Below are 22,836 nucleotides of genomic sequence, written 5' to 3'. Positions count from 1 at the left end.
GTTGCGTTCACAAGATTTCGGGACGTATGGACGGACAGACACTCGGACGGACAAGTGCAACGCTATATGCTCCCACTCTGTGGGGGCATAATAACAAAATCCCAAGAACATAAATTCCCTTCCAATTCTCTAAGATAATGATGCTCTTCTAATGTTTCAAGGTCAATTGATATTCAAACAAAACTACAATGCATATAAACAACCTACCCTCATGTCACATCATTTTTTTAAATCTGATTTCTTCATGATACTAGTAATTGTATTAGGTTAGTGATCTTTACATGTATTTTACATTGAAATCAATCCATTTCCTTTATTTTTTCCCACTTAAAATGCAATATTTACCTCTAAAAAGCCACCATGTACATTTGTCATCAGAACCGTGGCTTCAAAGATGAATTTGATCAGTTTGTAGATAAATTTCAAAAATTGAAAACTGAAAGCTATCACTATAGATTGCCTTGCGCATTAAATTGCATTAAATAGAAACTTTGATTAAATGTGCACCCATGTCGCATTATCTCATTATATTTCCCCCTTCAAAAAACCACTGGTCATTTCGAAAATTTCAAAAGATAAACAATTGAGGCAATTTATTTAGACATTCTAAAACTAAGGCTCTTTAATAAACTCAGAAAATCATAAAACCTACAAACTATTACACCAAGACATGTTTTTGATTGAGATTTTGTGAAGACTGACCATTTTATACAAGTCAATCACTCGTTTAGTACCGGTAGACCTATTACTAATATATATAAGCAAGCTGGACAAAAGATAACCTACCATTAAGACTTCTGACACATTTTTGGTCAAGATTTTTTAACAGTGCTTCATCTCTGAGATCAATATCCTCTGGTATAGTTGGCAGCGCTAACCGAGAAAACAACATATCAAGCTGAAATAATAAAACAACATATCAAGCTGAAATAATATAACAATATATTCAGCTGAAAAATGAAACAATAATAACAGTGTATATGTAGCATTTTGGGAAAATAACATTACAATCTAATTATGTCTCACTATTAACAATTTATCATTTCTATTTTGAAAATAAAATTTATATTATATGTGTTTTAATAGGCTACAAACAAGCATCTCTCTGACAGTAATACAAGTTATTTCAGCTTTTTATATAAACAAGCATAATAGAAAACCATGTTTTTAACTTTCTTTTGACGGTATATCATCAATATTATAATTATACAATGACTTTTCAAGATATACATATATAAAAAAACATAATTATATTTTTTATATATGCAATAACAACATTATGATTTTGCCATCAAAAATATTCACATTAAAGAATTCTTTTTTGGCTTGAGTATATCCAACAATGTTTAAATCTCAGCTTAAGAGAACAAGAAAGTCGAACTAGAAGTAAAGAAACATTACTTTACCTCAATACCATCAAATGTCATCTTGATAACAGGTACATATGCTTCTTCAACAGCCTATAATAAATATAGAGATATCATTTCTGAAAATTTACATCTCCTTTCAGGGATTTTTTTGTCTTATTTTATAGCTGTTATTGTGTCATATTCCCACTTGAAAATAGTATATTATCTCCAAATCCACAGGAAAAAATTCCCAATTGAAAGTTACAAAATAAAAATATTGAATAAAATTCTAAAATCTTCTAAATTATTATGAATAGACTTATAGAAAATTCACCCAATGAATTCTAAATGAGTACAAAAAATTATGCCTGTAAAAATAGTACAAACAATACATGTATATAAAACTAACTGATATCAGAACTTACCCTCAGATCTTTCACCTCTGGCTGTTCTTTAAGAAGTTCCACAAAAGATGAAAAGAAATCTGATCTATCAACATGTCTTGGAGCCACACATAATGTATCTATATCAGCACCTAGTATGTAGCAAACATAATGGTACGTAACAAACATAATGAAGTAAAACATAAATCATCTAACAATATCGTGACCCACGAGTGTATTCTTGACTGAAGCATACAAAAATCTTTCCAGTTTTATGACAGATTTATAGCCTCTACTTGTTTGTTTGTTGTCTTGTCACAAATGGTGATTTTTTAGCTTTACTTGAGGAGAAAGAATTCAAACGCCCAATCATGCATTGATTCAGGCACTAACATGCACCTGAGAATAACCACTGATCTAGCTTGATAAAAAAATCCAAAGTTTCTGATGGTATTTGATGTTTCTGTGGTTGATAAGTTTTAAACGGTTTATTACATAATGATATGACACAAAGTCTAAAGCCTTAATTTGGACATTTTTATCAAGTGCTGATGCCTTTTCATAATAATTAAGATACTACAAATTGTTTTGATGCTACTATATTTATAAATTCATATTTTATTATCACTTTTAAACAATGAAATGACATGAACACTTTATTTTAATTTCAATGATTACGCTGATAGCTATATTCTTCCTGAGAAATTGTATAGACCTAGAAAAAATTTGGTCTTTATTGTTGTTGTTATTTTTACCTTTTTTGTGTACTCCAAGTCTGTATGATCCAAATGTACACACTTTACCACCAAAGGAATCTATTCGATTGTCTGGAATATTGTTCTAGGGAGAGAAAAATTCAGATATCAACACATGTTTCTACCATAATGGTACAAAGGTCAAATCTGTCTACGTATAAATACATATTTAATTACCGGAAACACTGTTTTCATATATTTTCTATAATTTTCAACACAAAAATAATTTTTAATTTTTAATGTTCAAATCAATTAATTTCATTAATGTGCAGTAAAGAAAGGATTACAATGCGCATATGAATAAACATAAATCTAAAATGCAAGGAAAAAAAGCCCATAATTACATTGAAAAAATAATTGTACTGCACTGAACAGACTATATTGACGAAACTGGCTTATTATAGCAGTTATATTTTCCAAAAGGATGACCTTCATAGGAAATCTGAGAAGCTATTTGAGACATTAAGCTAGTTGAAACAGGTTACTTCTTACAATGTTGACATCATAAACTGTAACAATGTTTGCAATGCATCATTCATACAAATATTTACCTTTCTTCTACTGACATCTCTGATCCATTCCTTTACAAGCATGTTTACTTTATTCAGCACTTCCATTCTGATAATATGAAACATTAATTTAAATACATTTTCAACAAAATAATATGTTTCTATCTATAACATTTTATTATGCTTTTTTTAATGTAAAGTTTAAAAAAATCTTTCAAGAAATAAATTTTTAATGTTTAAAAGAGTGAAGACAGGTGGTGGTTTTCTCCAGAATTCCAGCTGATAAGCCATTGATTTATCTATCAATCAGGGTTACTAATAACAATTAACTTACTTATCATGTGAAGTATAAATGCTGAATATAAAATTTTACTTTGAACACTGTTTGAAGATCAAAGTGTAACTTGTTCAACAATGATTATCACCTTATTAATTGAGACCACCTAAATAGTGACAAATCATTTCACATTTCATCTTGCTAAGTTTGTCAATGAATTTACCCTGCTCTATCCAATTTAAATAAATTCAAGGAATTTGTATTACAAAATACTAAAATTCATGAATTGAGAAGCCAATAAATTAATAGACTCAATCATTTCTGGTGGTGTTTATATGTTAGCTACTTAACCCTCACCTGCTGAAACCAAGTGATTAGCATTTGCCATCAGTGCAGTCTAACAAAGCTCAATACTGTGGCTTGACTAACTTAATTTTTTCATCTTGATACATATATATCCCAAAAATTAATACGGGGAAGTCAAAGACCGGGCCCGCTAAGCGGGACCGGGCTTTGGCTTGCCCGGCTATAGACTACACGTGTATATTTAAAAGAAAATCAAATAAAAAACAATTAAAAAATATATAGAATTCTATACCTATCAATGAAATTTTCAGTGTCAGTTCTAGTCGGGCGCCTCCATTTACAATGTAACTCAATGATAAAAGGAGGGGTATTCCGATAACGGAACAAATCTCAACTTTTCGGATCAATAATAAACGTCAAGTGTTCCAAGTGAAAACGGAAGCGGTGCATGTAATACCGAATGACAATTTTAAAACGGAAAGAATGAAAGGAATTTTTTTAACGACTTCCCTTTGCCTAATTTCATATTAATGGATGCTTGGAAAATGGAATCTGTACAACAGTACAAGTTAAGATATTCAACAGATTGAGGGTTAATGTGGCATCATGGACTGATGATGAAGTTGAAATGTCTACTATACCTGTGAGCTAACTCCTCATCACTTTCAAATACACCAAAAGGCCTCATTGTCTCTTCTAGTTTGGCCGACAGTTTCAGATCTACAGGCTTTGGACCATCCAGGCTTATTGGTGAAGTAATACCTGGGTACTTCCCTGAAGTACCGTCCAGTGACATCTAAAAAAAAAGTCATTTATTAGTTGGGGCATATTTAGACAAAATGAAATTGGGGATAACCAATAAGTTGACTTTTGAGGGAGTGAGATGTCTAAGGGCCAAGTTTATCTATCGTCCATCTTATCACAGGAAGTGCTGGAAGTGGGGTCAGCTGAGCTCAGGTAAGTCAAATGTAACTCAAATGAGTTAACACAGCTCCCAAATTATAGAATCTAAAAAGTAAGATTTGCAACTATCATCAAGTTTGACACGACTCGCAAATAGCATAATTACAATATGTAAATAGTCTAAATGAAATTTAAAAATAAAAAAATCACATGACATGTACACGAGGATAGTTTGTTTATTTTAACAAAAGCTTGAAAGTGGGTGGGGAGTGGAACTTTTCATTCTTTATCGTAAAATTCAATACTTCACTTCAATTTCATAGTAAATATTCTATACCTTCGGTAAATTTAAGTTAGGAAGCTTTGGTCCTTGTGGTGTTAATCAATAAAACGACTTAAACTAATTTCCATTTAACATTTTGCTCACAAAAAAGTTATAACTTCGTTGTTTAAAAATTAATGGCGGAAAAAGTAAAACATTTCCGAATATCTATCTCTACAATTAAAATTATTATTTTTATTTTATATGTACAAATATACACAAATAATTTTCGCAAATTTCATCATATTCTTGGAGATAAACAGTTAAATATTTAATTTCAAAGAAAATGCAGAAATTAACAGACAAAAAGCAGACTGCAATGTTTTTTTTCTAACCTAAAGATTGGAAACAAGGACCAAGTAAACTAATGCATTAATTACGTATATGACGAATTTTACTATCTCGTTTATTGTTCACAGACGTACATTTATTAAACCGTATTATTATAGGTATCTTAATGCATTGAAATTTTAAGATCTAATGAGTAGTTAAAACGCAAACAGGACGTTTCGGCCCCAAACCAAATCGGCCCCAGTCGAAAAATCGGCCCCTGGACGTTTCGGCCCTTTTCCGCGAGACGTTTCGGCCCCACTATGGTATATTGCTTGATTGATTAACAACAATTAATAGAAACGTCTCGAAATCGTTAAACAGACCACATTTAAAAAGCATTGCTTTGTTTTGTAAAGAAATGTAATTACAACATGCAAATAATAAGTACATGTATGATATTGTATCAATATAGTCTTCTAGAAAAAAATGTTAATGAAGCATGAATTTCGGTTATTATTAAGAATCTAGTCATATCTTTATTTCATTTTACGGGTACAATATGTCACTCATTCTCCTGTTTTTATGTATATTTTTCTGTGTTCCGGTTGTGACATGTTCACAAATTAATTTTGTATTTCATGTCACATGAAGACCCAACCCGAGAAAACCATATCTTAGATCTGTTCCTGACAAATAACCCCTCCATTGTAAACAGAGCCAACGTAATCCCAGGTATCAGTGATCACGATGCTGTCCTGGTCGACACAAATACCTCCGCCCGTATAAAGCTCCAAAAACCACGTAAAATCCACTTATATAATAAGGCAGACTGGGACGGTCTTAGGTTACATATGTCCAACCTTCATGATTCTCTTACCAGGTCAAAAAGTTATTCCAACAAATCAGTGGAAGAGTTATGGCAAACAATCTCCAGCTCAATTGAGGAAGGGGTCAATACTTTCATCCCATCAAAATGGTCATCCTCCAAAAATAAACTCCCCTGGATCAAGGTCAACCTCAAACGTTTATACAGGAAAAGGGACAAAGCCTACAAGCAGTACAAGAGCCATAACTCAAATAAATCTAGAGAAAAATATCTCAGTATTAAACATCTTTGCAGAAAAGAAACTAAGTTAGCCTATCAAAATTACTTAGAAGATATACTAAACATTAACAACAACATCTCTCAAGAACATGAACAAACACAAACCAGACCAAACACCAAAAAGCTATATTCACTATTAAAACATTCAAAACAAGATTCTTTTGGCATTGACTCACTGAAAAAACACAATAAACTGTATACATCAGATCAAGACAAGGCAACAGTACTAAATGAACAATTTCAATCAGTTTTCACTTCTAAATCCCCTGTTTCTCTTAAATTCCTTGCTGATATGAAGGTACAGGATCAGGCAGATACAGGTAGAGAGGTTCCCCACACACCATTTAGCCCCCATAACCCCATGCGTGATATTGATATCTCTGTAAAAGGTGTTGAGAAGCTTCTAAAAAACCTCAACCCCCATAAGGCTGCAGGACCTGATCAAATTAGACCCATTGTGCTCAAAAATACCAGTAAAGAATTAGCCCCTATAGTGTCCAAACTTTTCCAGAAATCACTGCAGTCCAGCACTCTACCAGACATCTGGAAAATGGCAAATGTCGCCCCTGTCTTTAAAAAAGGTAGCAAGTCAGACCCAGCCAACTATCGCCCTATCTCTCTTACCTGTATCTTGTGTAAAACCCTGGAACACATTGTCTCCTCCAGTATAACAAAGCACTTTACTAGATCAAACTTGTTCTATGATTTGCAGCATGGTTTCCGAGAAAAAAGGTCATGTCAATCCCAATTATTAATGCTTATAGATGATATCCTACAGTCAGTAAATCAGAGAAGCCAAGTAGACTTAATCCTTCTTGACTTCTCTAAGGCCTTTGATATGGTCAACCATGAAAAACTCCTGTATAAGCTGCATTTCTACGGTATAAGGGGTCAGACTCTTAAATGGATCAAAGGTTTTCTTGATAACAGGTCACAGTCCGTGGTGGTAAATGGCTCCACATCCAGCTCCATACCAGTCTCCTCCGGTGTTCCCCAGGGCTCGGTCCTCGGACCTCTCTTATTTCTTATATACATAAATGACCTTCCTGAATATGTCCAATCCTCTAAGGTCCGCCTATTTGCTGATGACACAGCCATCTATCTATCTCTGACTGTCGCTTCTCATTCTAGCTTACTACAATATGACTTACACCAACTTGAACAATGGGAAACAAAATGGGACATGCAATTTAATCCATCAAAATGCCAGGTTATCCAAATCACAAAACGAAAAACAGTCATTCCAACAAAATACCTCCTACATAACACCACATTAGAAACAGTTCCATCTGCAAAATACCTTGGCATTACAATATCAAATGATTTAACATGGAACAAACACATAAACAACATCACAACAAAGGCGAATCAAACACTTGGTTTTCTACGCCGAAACATCAAGGTTCACTCAGAAAGGTTAAAGTCAACCGCATACAATACACTTGTCAGACCCTAGCTTGAGTACAGCTCCACGGTCTGGTCCCCGTACACAGGAACTCTCATTGACCAGATAGAGTCAGTCCAGAGAAGGGCTGCTAGGTGGGTCAAACATGACTTTGGCCGTATGTCAAGTGTCACTGACATGTTGACTTCCCTTCAATGGAGGCGCCTTGACCTTCGGCGTATTGACCAACGCCTGGTCATGTTTCAAAACATCCTGCATGACCAGGTGGCTATTCCTTTCCCAAAGTATATCGTCCCTCTTACAAGATCATCTAGAACATCCCATCTCCATGCATTCCAACAAGTCCAAACTAAAACTGATTACTATAAATATTCATTTTTCCCAAGAACAATTGTCCACTGGAATGCTTTACCACCTGAAATCATAAACTTGTCTGGCCCCGAGTTCAGTCTGGCTGTAAGCCGGATTGAACATACGTCTCCCTAAAATACCTTTTCTGTTTTTAACCTGTTTTTAACAATATACTCATTTCCTTTACTTTTATATTCTTTTATTTCAACTCTTTTACTAACATTCTTGTCAGTTGACGCGCGTCAAGTCTAGGTCCCCAGCAGGGGTTTGACTATATGGAAGATAGATAGATAGACATGTTCTTATGCACCATGACATTATTTATACTGTATTGAATAAATCTTGAAAATGCTTCTCCTTCAGCTGGACACTTTTACTATAACGTTCATCTTGGGATATATATCGGCCCTTCTATTTCTGCTTTATATAAATGGTCTACCTGCATTTATGAAGTCAAATAATTATAATTTCTTCTTGCAGATGACTGCGTTATTTACAGATCTGTAACGGGTTTGGCTGACACAGTGCAGATTCAGATGAAAGATTTAGACAGTTTTTCATTATATCTTTTAACATTAGTCAATGTCATATCATGCATACAACGAGAAATCACAAACCAATAAAAGCTGTTTATACGTTAGAGCTTAGGCTTCTTAAAATGTGACATACAATGCTCATAACCTTGTACTTATAAGCAGCAGCATATATCAGCATTGTTAGACAAACTTTAGAATATTGCTCTGGTGTATGGGATTCTTACCATCACGATATTCAAGAAGAGCGTAAAATACTAGTCTTTCTTTGAATAAGATATGATGGCTTCTGATGCATTTTCTGTGCCAAATTAGAAATACACGTTTCTACATTTCCGATGTAAAGGTGTTAAATACGTATCTTTCTTTGGAATTTTTAATTAATACTTAACAATTAATGATGCTGCACAATCAGTGCATTTTGTGAAAAAAATGTTTGAGACAAGGAAAGTATGTCGTGGTTCAGTTTAAGTTTGGCGAAATATTGCAAGCCCATTTAAACAGCAATCATTTAATATTTAACATGTTAATAACTAATGAAATCATTTTCAGTTTCGTCATGTTGATTTTTTCCCCATATTATTCACAAATAATCATTTGAAACAATACATTAAGTCCATACATACTTCAGTATTGCATGGTCAATTTCTTAGAGTAGTAAGCATGTTTTACTATGAATGATATTAGCAAGGGGACGTATTAAACTAGTTCTTTGTTGGCACAGTATTTATCTTAACTAAAACACTGATATTTAAAAAAAAAATCTATTAACAAGTGACTTTGTCTGACTTTGCTAGACTTCATATATATATAAAGACACTGACTCAGTAGTACTTCAAACACAGGAGTAAAAATGTAATAAGATAATAATAATAATAATAATAATAATAATAATAATAATAATAATAATAATAATAATAATAATAATAATTAATAATAATAATAATAATAATAATAATAAAAAGACATGTTTAAAATGACATATATGTCTTATTACACTAGATATGTCCTTAAAACACATTTCTTTTTTAACTTGCAAAGTTACGCTAAAGTGACTTTACTATCCTTGGCTTGACTTAGTGTGACTTTCTAGTGTTTCGTAGGACCGCGTTAGGATCATTTCTCATCTTTGGCTTCATTTCTGCTTTAAAGCAATCCGACCCAGTCTGGCTACAAAAAAAAATGATGAAGTATCCGAAATTTATCAATTCGATAAAATTAAAGATAGACACAACATTGTCATCGTTTAGTGAATATGTACAGAAAGCCGTTGTTTTTATTGCAACAGTAACTGTTATTTTTTGGTTTTCTGTCTTTCTCTATGGAAGTTATTATTACTACTATGTCCCAGAAGTAGCACAAGAAAGACAAGTCTACTTTCACTTTAGGTACACTATATCTTACAAACTTGTATGTATTGTATGAACTATGAAGTTTCTACTGCTTCATTTTCTGAAGTAATGTAGTGTATGCCAGGAAACAGTCAATGTTTTTGTGACTGTAGTGCGCTGTATATACTAAATTAATAATTCTGCTTAAAAATAATGCATAATGTATTACAAACAAAATGAACTGAGGACAGTTTTATAATTTCATAGCTCGTATTGAAAGGGAAAGATAATTTTTTGGAGTCCAATTACTCCTCTAGTTATCAACAGATTCAGGTTCATTTGTCTTGCAATGTTAATTACCACCTAAATTATATCATAACTCATGCAGTGATATTATTAAAAGCTAGAGGTGTGAAAGTAGTAAAACTATTTTGGTGTGCCAAGGCTAGATTCTGAGATATTTTTGTTCAGGTGTCAGAATCTAGCCTCTTCGTCCATATAGGGGAGATATTGCACATACACAAAATAGCACAATATCTCCATGCATCATTTTAAACATGTTCACTGTACTTGTGTTTTGTTAGTAGGAAAATTATTTTAAATTCACCTAATAGAATCTTTTTTCTTTTTTTTTTAAAAAAAAGGCCTTATCATGGCATTATTTATTCAAGTGATACAGTGTTATTTCAAGTATTCATAATTGTTACTTGTTATGAATTGCATATACTGTTCCTTTTTACAGAGTTTGTGAGACTGGAGTTGGTCTTTGTTCATTTCCAATAGCAAACATAAGTCTTTTGAAGGAAGGGAAGAATGAAGTAGGTATCCTAGTCTAAGTTATTTCTGTGTATTGCCTTCAATGATTTGGGCTTGAATCTTTTACAGTAAGGGGCGTTAAATTGTTTCATGAATATAGGAAAGCTATTTGGTTAGTTAACAAGAAAACTGTTTTAACAGTGACTTGGTGCCATGGATATTGCATAGAGAGGCTGGTATAGTTTCCCTCTGGCAGTAAAACAAATAAGTCTTAATATAATCTTAATGTGCCAATGTGATTTAAAATCATGTATATCTATAAGTTGTTCATATTTAGTAAAATTATAACAGCTTCAGAATACAAAGCCACTACTAGGTTGAATAGTAAAATGTTGTTACTGTGAAGTAAGTCACAGATAATAATCATATGCAATCAAAATGATAATTTATCTGAAAATTCAGTTTTGTTTCTTCTCAAGAAAAACCTTTAGTGTGTACAGCAGCTGTGCTTTTCTATAATGGATTGAATTTTGAAAAATTATCATCTTTCTTTTTCATGATATTTTTTTTGGTTTGATTTAAATTCTTGAGGCTGTTTATACTTTATTTTTCTTCCTATTCCATTAAGACATTTTTTAACCACAGAAAGAAATTGAATCCTTTCATTTGAGAAATTTATTTCACGGAATTTCACCAGACTATGGAAGGTTGATGGTTCAACTCAAATGTCCGGTTCTACACAAATGACCACTTATGTTCAAAATAATACAAAGAAAATGTTATTCCACCATGGAAGTGGATAACAATATCACATAAATGACCTAAGTAATAATATTTACGCCCCCCCCCCCCCCCCCAAAAAAAAAAAATAACAACACGAAAAAGTTAGTGTTCAAGTCAATTATTGCATTGACTTGGCAGTGGAGGTTAAAGTATGCTCCTTTACCCTACTATCCCCTGCACTGCCTTGCTGGCTAGGTGTTAGAAAATTGAATGGTTTACAAGTTTTACAGTCTCAAATGATATTTGAAAGGTCCTGGTTTTGCATATTGTGAAAAGATACTTCGATGACTTGAAATAAAAGTCATTAAAGATGAAGAGTCAATAGTTAAAGGAACTCCACTGAGGATTATAATCCTAAAACATAAAATTTTAATTTTTCACAAGCTAAAGATAAAGACGAGCGCTTAAAACAGAAATATAAATAAAATATAACCAAGAAATATACAAGAAATACATTGAAAATCATATGTTTGTGCTATTCTCAGTCCAATTTGAGTGAAAAGCGTTTAAACGCTTTTCAATTTTGGGTCATTTTTCACTATAATAATAATTATTATAGACAAACGTAGGGGGCTAATGATCTGAAATTTTGCACATACCTTATTAGTATAGATCTACATCAAATGGAGTAATAAACTGAATAAGTTAGTTCCAGTCCTGTCATGTCAAAAAACCTCAGTGGAGTCCCTTATTATATATTTTGCATATAAGTAATATTTCTGATTTCTGAAATATTTATATTGGTCCATAATGCTGTATACTTGAAACAAATTCATATTTTGCATGTAATTTATTTACAGGTTTTCAATGTTGGTCAGTCATACAGGATTGTTCTTGATCTAGATGTACCAGAGTCTGATGTCAATAGAAACATAGGTGGGTATACTCTTGAACACACTCATGCACACACAATATTCTGCGTATTTTTCAATGATTTATAAAAGTGAAATGGTATAAAAATAAAAGGAAAATAAAACAAAAGCTACAAACAAATCTTAACATTTTATTCTGGACACCTATTTAGGTTCTTATTTAAATATTGGCCCAGTGAGCTCAATAAAGCACTGGATTTGTAATTCAGAGTAGCTGGTTTAATCCCCAGACAACATAAAATTTTCTGTGTGAAAGTATTTAAATGTATATGAAAACCAGACAGCTGATTGTTAGAAACATGACAAACACCCCTGTGATAAGCAAAAAAAAAACCAAGAATTTTTAGATAAAATCACTTACTCCTTTTTTGTTGTCAGTTTTACTCCTGCCAATTAAGGTTGATAAACACTATCATATGATGAAACTATCTTGCTTGTTTGTACAGTAAAAACTCAGAAAACCGGACCCTGTCCGGACTTGACCAAAAGTCCAGTTTTTAAGAGGATTCCGTTTTTCAGAGGTTTTATACATTTATTGATAATTATGATGCGTCTGAACAATGACTTTGTTCAATCATTTTGTATTTACTTTTCAACCCTTTTGTCAAAGTCATATTTGAATTTCTTTTTGCGATAAATGTCTTAAGTAATTTTATTATGCAAATCCATGAAAATCAGAAATTAAAACAACACAGTGTCTGAAATATATCTGTTTAGTAGTTAAGTAATTTTATTATGCAAATCCTTAATTAATCTGTAATTAATGGAAATTTAGTATAACTACTTTTGCATATATTTGAAAAAGCATACCTATACAGGAACAGACACAATTATTATGAATGAGCTTTAATTCAATTGCCAATAAGAAATTAATACACACTGACAAGTAAAAAGTTGGTAATTGAGCATGTCATCAGTTGAGATTATGTTTTAATCCTCATTAAAATACACAGAAAGTTGACGCTTAAAATTGCTGTCCGGTTTTCAGAGGATTTATTATGATTGTTTAGCATTAGAAACCATAGAAAATCGTCCTGTTTTCGGAATTTAGAGGTTCTAGTATTCAGAGGATATTTTTCAATGAACATATAAGGAGAAAATATGGGACTTTTAAAATGGTCCGGTTTTCAGAGGATTCCGGTTTTCAGAGTTTTCCGGTATTCAGAGTTTTTAGCTCACCTGTCACTAAGTGAGATGCGTCCGGCCGTAAACTTTTACTTTAAATGACATCTCCTCATTAACCACTAAGCCAATTTCATCCAAACTTCACAGGAATGTTCCTTTGGTGGTCACCTTTAAAAATTGTTCAAATAATTTAATTCCATGCAAAACTCTGGTTGCCATGGCAACCGAAAGAAAAAACTTTAAATATCTTCTTTTAAAAAACCCTAAGAGCTAGAGCTTAGATATTTGGCATGAAACATCTTCTAATGAGTGTCTACCAAGTTTGTTCAAATAAAAGCCCTGGGGTTAAAATTGAACCCGCCCCAGGGGGTCTTTGATTTTCCCTATATGCATATAGTAAAAACTTAAAATATCTTCTTTTAAAGAACCCAAAGAGCTAGAGCTAAGATATTTAGCATGAAACATCTTCTAATGACTGTCTACCAAGTTTGTTCAAATAAAAGCCCTGGGGTCAAAATTTGCCCCGCCCCAGGGGGTCATTGATTTTCCCTATATGCATATAGTAAAAACTTAAAAAATCTTCTTTTAAAGAACTCAAAGAGCTAGAGCTAAGATCTTTAGCATGAAACATGTTCTAATGGGTGTCTACCAAGTTTGTTCAAATAAAAGCCCTTTGGTCAAAATTAGCCCCGCCCCAGGGGGTCTTTGATTTTCCTTATATGCATATAGTAAAAACTTAAAAAATCTTCTTTTTAAGAACTCAAAGAGCTAGAGCTAAGATATTTAGCATGAAACATGTTCTAATTGGTGTCTACCAAGTTTGTTCAAATAAAAGCCCTGGGGTCAAAATTGGCCCCGCCCCGGGGGTCATTGATTTTCCTTATATGTATATAGCAAAAACTTAAAAAATCTTCTTTGAAAAAACCCAAATAGCTGGAGTTTAGATATTAAGCATGAAACATCTTCTAGTGAGTGTCTACAAAGTTTGTTAGTTAAAATACACCAAAACAACACATATTTTTTCAAAATCTTTACTAGTTTCGACTGTTGTCTTCATCAGAATCAGAATTGGTTTTAACTTTATGTGTATAATAAAAAATATAAAAAAATCTTCTTTTAAAAAAACCCATTGAGCTAGAGCTTAGATGTTTAGCATGAAACATCTTCTTATGGGTGTCTACCAAATTTGTTCAAATAAAAGCCCTTGGGTTAAAATTGGCCCTGCCGGGGGTGGGGACGGAAGGAGGGGGGGGGGTAGATCGTTGTTTTTCATTATATGTGTGTAGTAAAAACTTAACATCGTGAAACATCCTCTAATGGGTGTCTTCCAAGTTTGTTCAAATAAAAGCCCTGGGGTTTAAACTGGCCCCGCTCCGGGTGCCTTTATACAGGTGAGCGACCTCAGGGCCATCATGGCCCTCTTGTTACTGTATTTGGTTGATTAATAAAACCAGGTACTTGTTATTTTTGTATTCTCACTAAAAATAAATACTCTTATGTTTGCTGATACTGCTTTTAAATTTGATATTGCATGTTCAAAAAGGCAGCATTAAAACTAAGAAATCTATATATGACCTTCACTCACTTTTCAGTGTGTGCTAAAACTCAATCAAAGGAAAATGAAAATATGAGCCGCGCCATGACAAAGCCAACATAGTGGGTTTGCTACCAGCATGGATACAGACCAGCATGTGCATCTGCGCAGTCTGATCAGGATCCATGCTGTTCGCTTACAAACCCTATTACAAGTAAAGAAACTGATAGCGAACAGCATGGATTCTGATCAGACTGCGCGGATGCGCAGGCTGGTCTGGATCCATGGTGGTCGCAAACGCACTATGTTGGTTTTATTATGGCACGACTCATATAACATTTCTGGATTGAAAGTATATGATTATTTATAAATATGAATATAAATCATGATCAATTCAGGTATGTTTATGATTGAGATGCGGTTGTATAACAAGCGTGGAGAAGTTGTTCAAACCTCAGCACGTGCTGTAAGTGTACGTTTCTTTTTCTTTATAATTGCCCGTCAAGGAATTTTATATGTTGTGAGTGGTTTTTCATTTTCACCTCTCCTTTAACATTACCCTTGCATAGTCAAGCTGTTATTTTGAAGGATTCAAAGTGTTGTCTTCCATATGTTTTGAAAAGATGTAACAATATCCTTTGATGAAGTTTCTCCAACCTTGTCATAAATTGTATAATTTTCTTCTTTTACTTGTACATTGTACATGATCTACTGAACACATGTCTAATTAAGAAATGATCAATGTCTTTACACTAGTAAGCCTTTGGTATCAGTATAGAGCCAGGCCAGTCGGCACATCCATGCAATTTGACCAAGCTCTATGGTACAGGCAAACCAACTTCAAATTTTCATCTTAGTTCTCCCCAAATCTCCCCAAAATAGGCAATACACAGTGTGAAAAAGTCCATTTAAGAAATTCCGCTGGCTTAGGGTTCAGAAGAATCATATGCTTTAATAAGGTTACAATAGTTATTAAATCTGTTGGTATAAAGATTTATTTAAGTTTTGAATTCCAAACTGAAATTACTAGTAATTGAAGTACATCCTCTTATTTCTAACAAGTTGTTTCTCTTTTATTAGGCTTGAGTCTGTTTTAAATTGTCATATACTAGTGAAGCTTTATTGAAAGAAAAAAAAGCAACTTCTTTTTTTGTTTGTTGAAACTTCATCTTCTAATACTTGGATAAAGTTAGTCATGTGTTATAATTAACTAGATAAGCAAATATAACTAATCTGTCTAAAATATCCTTTTAAAGCCAATAAATTGTTCATGACTTCTGTTTGTTTTAATTTTTTGCAGACGTCAGTAAGGTACAAGTCGGATCTGCTGCGCACTTTGGAGACATTTGCATTTTTGCCCTTATTTTTGTTTGGCTACATGCATCAGAAGCAGTTTCTACATGTAGATTTGTTTCCAGACTTCATGGACAATGCTGTAAGCATAAATTAACATGTAAATTAGTTAAGTTATGTAAAAATCAACCAATGCAAGTTCAAAATAAAGAGTAACACATGTCAACACCAGAGCAAGTTTACAATATTTTATTAGTGACTACCAGTTTCGGTCATTATTTCATGTAGTTGACCTTCATCAGGACCAAGAAAATGTAAAAGCTTATTAAGTAATGTAAAAGATTTGTTTCACAATATTAAAGAATATTGATAATTAAAGTTTTCTTAAGATAAATTGAAACGGATGAAGATTTTGTGGTGACAGTTTAAAATTGTATATAATGACATCTCCTATTTTCATGTATATTGGTGTTAAATTTAACCTGCTTGAACTGAAAGTGATAAGCTTTTAACACCAGAGCTAGGCAAGCTTCTATACTGTCGGCTTCATTGTAACTAACTTAAAATTCTTATCTTCATATGTTTTAAATTGATAGTAGATATTTCCTAAAATGGAAACTGGAAAGTCCATTTAAGAAATCCATTAGGTGAAGGGTTTAGAACAGTTCAAACTTAACATTTATGGAAATTGCCAAATTAACTGTTATTTTATAAAAACACATCAGTGTCAAATATCAAACAAAAACAGTTTTCACACAAAGAGAAAAATAACTTTGTTTTGTATTAGCACTTATTAAGATAAACAGCACTTTGACAAATGTACAAAGTCATTTTTAAAAAAATTATGTAAAAAAAGACAAACAAAAAAAACAACAACATGTAAGTAAAGATTGAACTTATGTATACATAGGCATAGGAATGCAAAGTAATTTTAGGACACAAAAAAACAATTCATCTTTCATTATTTTCTTGTCTTGTTGGGATCACTGTTTTTAATATCAATGCTTTTTCAGTGAAAATAATAACAAGATTCTTCAAGATTTATTTTATAATTGTTTGAAGACTACTTTAACATAAATAAAGATAATTTATCTTATATAGATACTCATGGTACATTTATTAGAAAGATTAAGACTGGTTTAGACTGTGTTGAGATTTTTTTCTCTATCTTTTTATTCTAGTATAACCCAACAGTAGGCCTTGTGGTGGAGGTCCAGAGTAAAAAAGTGGAAGTATACACAGCTGTCCTAAAAGTATTTGCTCAGTTCTCAGGAATAAGGTCTACTTTTTTCTTTTTAGCTCACCTGTCACAAAGTGACAGGGTGAGCTTTTGTGATCGCTTTTCGTCCGGCGTCCGTCCGTCCGTCCGTCCGTCGTCCGTCCGTCGTCCGTCCGTCCGTAAACTTTTGCTTTAAATGACATCTCCTCATAAACCACTGAGCCAATTTCATCCAAACTTTACAGGAATGTTCCTTTGGTGGTCACCTTTAAAAATTGTTCAAAGAATTTAATTCCATGCAGAACTCTGGTTGCCATGGCAACCGAAAGAAAAATCTTTAAATATCTTCTTTTAAACAACCCTAAGAGCTAGAGCTTAGATATATGGCATGAAACATCTTCTAGTGAGTGTCTACCAAGTTTGTTCAAATAAAAAGCCCTGGGGTCAAAATTGGCCCCGCCCCAGGGGGTCATTGATTTTCCCTATATGCATATAGTAAAAACTTAAAAAATCTTCTTTTAAAGAACCCAAAGAGCTAGAGCTAAGATATTTGGCATGAAACATCTTCTAGTGAGTGTCTACCAAGTTTGTTCAAATTAAAGCCCTGGGGTCAAAATTGGCCCCGCCCCAGGGGGTCATTGATTTTCCCTATATGCATATAGTAAAAACTTAAAAAATCTTCTTTTAAAGAACCGTAAAGGCAAGAGCTTAGATATTTGGCATGAAACATCTTCTAGTGAGTGTCTACCAAGTTTGTTCAAATAAAAGCCCTGGGGTCAAAATTGGCTCCGCCCCAGGGGGTCATTGATTTTCCCTATATACATATAGTAAAAACTTAAAAAATCTTCTTTTAAAGAAACCAAAGAGCTAGAGCTAAGATATTTGGCATGAAACATCTTCTAGTGAGTGTCTACCAATTTTGTTCAAATTAAAGCCCTGGGGTCAAAATTGGCCCCGCCCCGGGGGTCATTGATTTTCCCTATATGCAAATAGTAAAAACTTAAAAAATCTTCTTTTAAAGAACTCAAAGAGCTATAGCTAAGATATTTAGCATGAAACATGTTCTAATGGGTGTCTACCAAGTATGTTCAAATAAAAGCCCTGGGGTCAAAACTGGCCCCGCCCGAGGGGGGGTCATTGATTTTCCTTATATGTCGTAATGTGTATAGCAAAAACTTAAAAATCTTCTTTGAAAAAACCCAAATAGCTAGAGTTTAGATAGTAAGCATGAAACATCTTTAAGTAAATATCTACAAAGTTTGTTCAAATAAAAGTCCGGGGGTCAAAACTGGCCCTGCCCCAGGGGTGTCATTGTTTTTAACTATATGTGTATAGTAAAAACTTTAAAAATCTTCTTTTAAAAAACCCAATGAGCTAGAACTTAAATGTTTAGCATGAAACATCTTCTTATGGGTGTCTACCAAGTCTGTTCAAATAAACAAATAAAAGCCCTTGGGTAAAAATTGGCCCGGGGGTGGGGGGGGGGCTATATACAGGTGAGCGACCTCAGGGCCATCATGGCCCTCTTGTTATGCAAGAAACCTATTTCTGTGAATTGTTATTCAGGAATATACAAGATTTCCCCCCCATTTCTTCTCATTCATGAGAAAAACAAAATATGAACCAGAAAGGAAAGACATGTCAAAAATTAAAGTTGAATTCAACATCTCTTCGAAGTTTCTATGCTTGTATTGACAATGAATCAATATGGTGATATCGCTTTAAAGATTCACTACTATAACATAATTCTACTGGTGGCATCTGATTCTACCGATGCAACCAGCGCAGGCCAAGATCAGCCGGTACATCTTTGTCGTCTGATGATGGTTTGCACTGTTTGCTGTTCAGTAAGTTCATATTTTGTAATATTCCCCTATAAATAATGAATGGTGTAATCGATATTAAAAGATAGACAAATTCATTTAATATATCTAGTTTAGTATGAGTTAAAGTCAGTTTGATGGCATATTTCATGACTATGATTTGATATATCAAACATGTAACAGTACAAACTGTATGTGTAAATAAATATTTTATTATATTTCTTGTATTTTCAGGTATTTTCTATATTATTGGCCACTTACATCAGCTGTAATTGGTATCACTTGGAATTTTGTATTCCTCAGTTTCATAGCATTATTGTCTTGGTACCAGTTCTGGTTCCCCCATGAAAAAGATGGCATGAATCAATCGGTCAAGATAAATTTGTATAGGAACAGGAAACCAGCTTCTCCAAAGAAACCAGCAAAAGGTGATAAGCCCTTTTTTGTGGCCAATGTGCAACAATACCTTTGCTTTGTTCCTCAACCCCAAAAATATAGGTTATAAGCCCTTTTTTGTGGCCAATATGCAACAATACCTTTGCTTTGTTCCTCAGCCCCAAAAATATAGGTTATTCTCCTTTGCTTAAAAAAATTCTAGTATTTTTATTAAAAAATACAAATATAAAATTAACCGATTTCCTTGCTTTTAAATTTCTTTCCATCCAGTCCCTACATAGAGCAATTTTCTCATTGTCGCTGTTTCCCTAAATATAGAAATGTCATAACAAGTGGAGTGAGAACTGGAATTATTTAATCAAATTAAGCTAGCTTTTAGGATTAAGTCAGTTTGCCATAAAAAAACATTGGAATATATAAAATGATTTAACATGCACATACAAAATGATTAATCAAATATAACATATTTTGCAGTTCATGTTTTTTCTTCCTTCATTGAGCTAAAACTCGAGTTGTTTTTTATATGAAATGCATATTTTGATTTGGTAATTACAGGCCATTGGTGCTAAAGTGTTAGTCTCTGAATTAAAATCACTAATTTTCTGCATGATGTTTTGACTTTAATGACCGATGTTTTATTCTGTTAAAGTTAAGAAAGCTGGCTTATAGGTTGTTGGTTTCCATGTGGGGGACTGTCATGCTTGGGGGAGATTTTGATAATCTTCTTGCCGCTGAAACTAGCTTAACCTTAATATGTAATCTAGATCCCAATATACAAAAATATATGTATTTGTTATTTAAACCTGTAAAGTTATTGATTTGAAAAGAGCATTTACATCTGTTCTAGTGAATCCACAGCCTGGATCCACCAGGGTACACGAGGCAGAGACTGTTGGTGCAAGTGAAGAGACAGAGTTACTTGCCCCTGCTACAAGAGTAGATTCCGGCCTGAGACTTAGGCAGCCTCATTCTGAAACGGTGAGCTAGCTAAACATCCAGATAATGTTTGGAGTATCACAAGAAAATCCATTATTGTTAAATGTTATTAAGTGGGATCACAGAGAAGGTCTGTTGTGTTTTGTTGATTATGTATAGTGGAAGTTCTATGTGGTTGTCAGTCCACTATGGGATTATATGATGTGCAATTACACTTATTGTTATGGTTGTATTTTTGTTTGTTTTATGTTCATGTTAAATGCAAATCTAATACATTGTATAATTATTAGTTATTTTGTTCGTTGCAAGGGATACTTTATTATGTTTGAACTGTTTTAATTAAAAACAACAACAACAACAAAAATGTAACAAAAATGTGACATTTAAAGGGTATAAAGCTATATCTTATGAAATATTTTTATAAAATTTATCAACTGTAAAATGTCAACTGTCAACCAATATTGTTTCCATAATTTTATGGTCGATTCTCGAAAGAGTTGTAACATAGAATGTCTCTGTTATTTAACACTCATGAATATTGTAATTAAATGGAATAAAATGTTCTGAAATGAAATATTATTCTGCTATTTTAAGTAGGATCTATCCATTTAGCAATAACTTCTTGCATGTGCTATTCATTTCTAAGGCAATTTACTACCATATTTGCTTCTTAAAAGCATTTTTGAAGTATTCTTTGTTAAAATCGACACTATAATTTTTTTGCAGCAGATATACAACTTCATATACTTTAAAGGCAGGTACAGACCGTGTGCTTGTAAACTATAGAAATAGGTCTGGTACATTATTTGGCTACATGATCTATTATTAACAAAATAATTGAATTGTAGAAATCAAATGAATACTAGTACTTGAATTTCTTAATACATATACATGTTTAAGTATTGTTTTGTGGTAAAAGGAATCTAGAGACTTTTAAAAGGTAAAAAATTGGATCACAGATGAGACTACAAATAATGCCAACACTTTCATATGGAGAAGTTGGAAGTTGCTTGTGGAGATGGTTGTTAGAACTTGTACATTTAATGCCTATGTAGATGTCATAACATTGACAGAGTAAATACCAAGTATCAAAGCAAAATGCTGACAAAAGATTATAGTTGCTTACTGGGGTGGCCTTTGTAACATGTATCTAGTGACTGTGTGAAAGTGAGAATGCAAAAATAGAAATTTAGTGTGTAGATGTTATTTATGTTCAGTTCATGACATTTGTTTTAAAAGCCTTTGCATCAGTATAATCCAAAAATGTTAGGTTGTCCACAAATGAACCTCTAACATTCTTATTTCTAGTCAGATTCGAGTTAAGTACATTGCACTGTATTAAACTTTTTATATATTTTCATTTGAATATACATCTAATATTTTATTTTGAGGAAAGGTTCAGTGTAAACTTGTTGTTAGTTTAACTAGGAAAAAAACAAAGTTTAACTCCAGCAGACTTTTGGTTATTAAAAAAACTATTCAAAGGAGTAAAAATTTTGTCAAATGTTATATTAAGTGGAATTTTACTGTCCACAGAAATAATCTTTAACTTGTATAAATATGAAAAAAGTGCTCATGTTTTGTTAATATTAAAAAGAGACATATTTGTTGTATGTAAAGAATGCTAAGTTCTGTCTTTTTTTTGCACAATTCATTCAAACTTTCACTTTATAAATTGTGAGTATTTACACGTTTTTTAAAGTATAAATATTTTTTTGTCTTAAGTTAAATTTGCTAAAAGTTATTTTTACTCAATTTGAGGTGTGCCACTTCAAAGGTGTAACACTATGGAAATCCTTGTTGTGTAGCTATTATTTGCATGGTGCTATTTATGGAACAATGTTAATTTATTGCCGGTGTTGTTATGTGCAATAAAGCACAATTTTGTATTATTTGATACTATTTTTTGTTACAAATAAAACATTTTATTTTTCACAAAAAGTTTCTTTTTCTTTTTGGAAACATAATTGTTCAGACCTGAATTAATTTGGATCCTATTTATCATTTTGACATCCATGAAATAAAAGAGGTAAATACTTGATTTACAACGCGACCTGGTTCACAAGCAGAAGAATAAGTCAATATTTAGCTCTGGTGACCTTAAATTTCACGAAAGACTAGAACAATATTTATAGAATTAAATAATCAACGATCCCCAAGGACTAGTAAAATATCTAGGGAACTAAATAATCAATGATCCCTAAGGACTATAGAACTAAATAATCTATGATCCACAAGGACTATAAAAAATATCTATAATCCAAATAATCTGATCCCCAAGGACTGAAAAAATATTT

At 32.7% G+C, this 22,836-nt stretch overlaps 2 protein-coding genes across 7 annotated transcripts in view; one reads left to right on the top strand and one right to left on the bottom strand.

The window, feature by feature from the left end:
* LOC132731942 (poly(A) polymerase type 3-like) overlaps nucleotides 1-5,087 on the bottom strand; it is a 29,425-nt gene extending 24,338 nt beyond the window's left edge. For all 4 annotated transcript variants that reach the window (XR_009625953.1, XM_060718243.1, XM_060718245.1 and 1 more), the window contains exons 1-7: nucleotides 4,820-5,087; nucleotides 4,221-4,375; nucleotides 3,039-3,105; nucleotides 2,488-2,572; nucleotides 1,775-1,884; nucleotides 1,407-1,460; nucleotides 787-898 (exon numbers count right to left, since the gene is read on the bottom strand). Coding sequence is in view for 3 of the 4 variants with exons in the window: in XM_060718243.1 (XP_060574226.1) it covers nucleotides 787-898; nucleotides 1,407-1,460; nucleotides 1,775-1,884; nucleotides 2,488-2,572; nucleotides 3,039-3,105; nucleotides 4,221-4,375 (583 nt within the window). In the remaining variant the exon portion in view is untranslated. The remainder of the gene's footprint in view (nucleotides 1-786; nucleotides 899-1,406; nucleotides 1,461-1,774; nucleotides 1,885-2,487; nucleotides 2,573-3,038; nucleotides 3,106-4,220; nucleotides 4,376-4,819) is intronic.
* A 4,534-nt stretch (nucleotides 5,088-9,621) lies between these two features.
* On the top strand, nucleotides 9,622-20,610 carry LOC132731947 (seipin-like). Of its 3 annotated transcripts, none has more exons than XM_060718253.1 (8): nucleotides 9,622-9,859; nucleotides 10,545-10,620; nucleotides 12,142-12,217; nucleotides 15,271-15,344; nucleotides 16,173-16,307; nucleotides 17,347-17,444; nucleotides 19,442-19,635; nucleotides 20,451-20,610. In XM_060718253.1, exons 1-8 carry the CDS (start codon nucleotides 9,654-9,656, stop codon nucleotides 20,588-20,590), a joined length of 999 nt encoding a protein of 332 aa, XP_060574236.1. In that variant the 5' UTR covers nucleotides 9,622-9,653; the 3' UTR covers nucleotides 20,591-20,610. The 3 variants fall into 3 exon arrangements, with proteins under 3 accessions (XP_060574236.1, XP_060574238.1, XP_060574237.1); XM_060718255.1 differs by having other exon boundaries at nucleotides 9,627-9,758; XM_060718254.1 differs by having other exon boundaries at nucleotides 9,627-9,859; nucleotides 15,271-15,338.
* The last annotated feature ends 2,226 nt before the right edge of the window (nucleotides 20,611-22,836 follow it).

Source organism: Ruditapes philippinarum, unplaced genomic scaffold (assembly GCF_026571515.1).
Source record: "Ruditapes philippinarum isolate M1 unplaced genomic scaffold, ASM2657151v2 ctg1754_1_1_1_1, whole genome shotgun sequence".
NCBI classification, from domain to species: domain Eukaryota; kingdom Metazoa; phylum Mollusca; class Bivalvia; order Venerida; family Veneridae; genus Ruditapes; species Ruditapes philippinarum.
The sequence above is the reverse complement of the archived record's forward strand: the minus strand, read 5'-3'. Positions and strand labels throughout refer to the sequence as shown.

Bases quoted from the DNA above. Each gene is read 5' to 3' on its own strand.
- LOC132731947 (XM_060718253.1), top strand. From the start codon at position 9,654: ATGATGAAGTATCCGAAATTTATCAATTCGATAAAATTAAAGATAGAC. The intron at 10,621-12,141 runs GTAGGTATCCTA...ATTTATTTACAG, and splicing joins TGAAGGAAGGGAAGAATGAA to GTTTTCAATGTTGGTCAGTC. The intron at 15,345-16,172 runs GTACGTTTCTTT...AATTTTTTGCAG, and splicing joins CCTCAGCACGTGCTGTAAGT to ACGTCAGTAAGGTACAAGTC.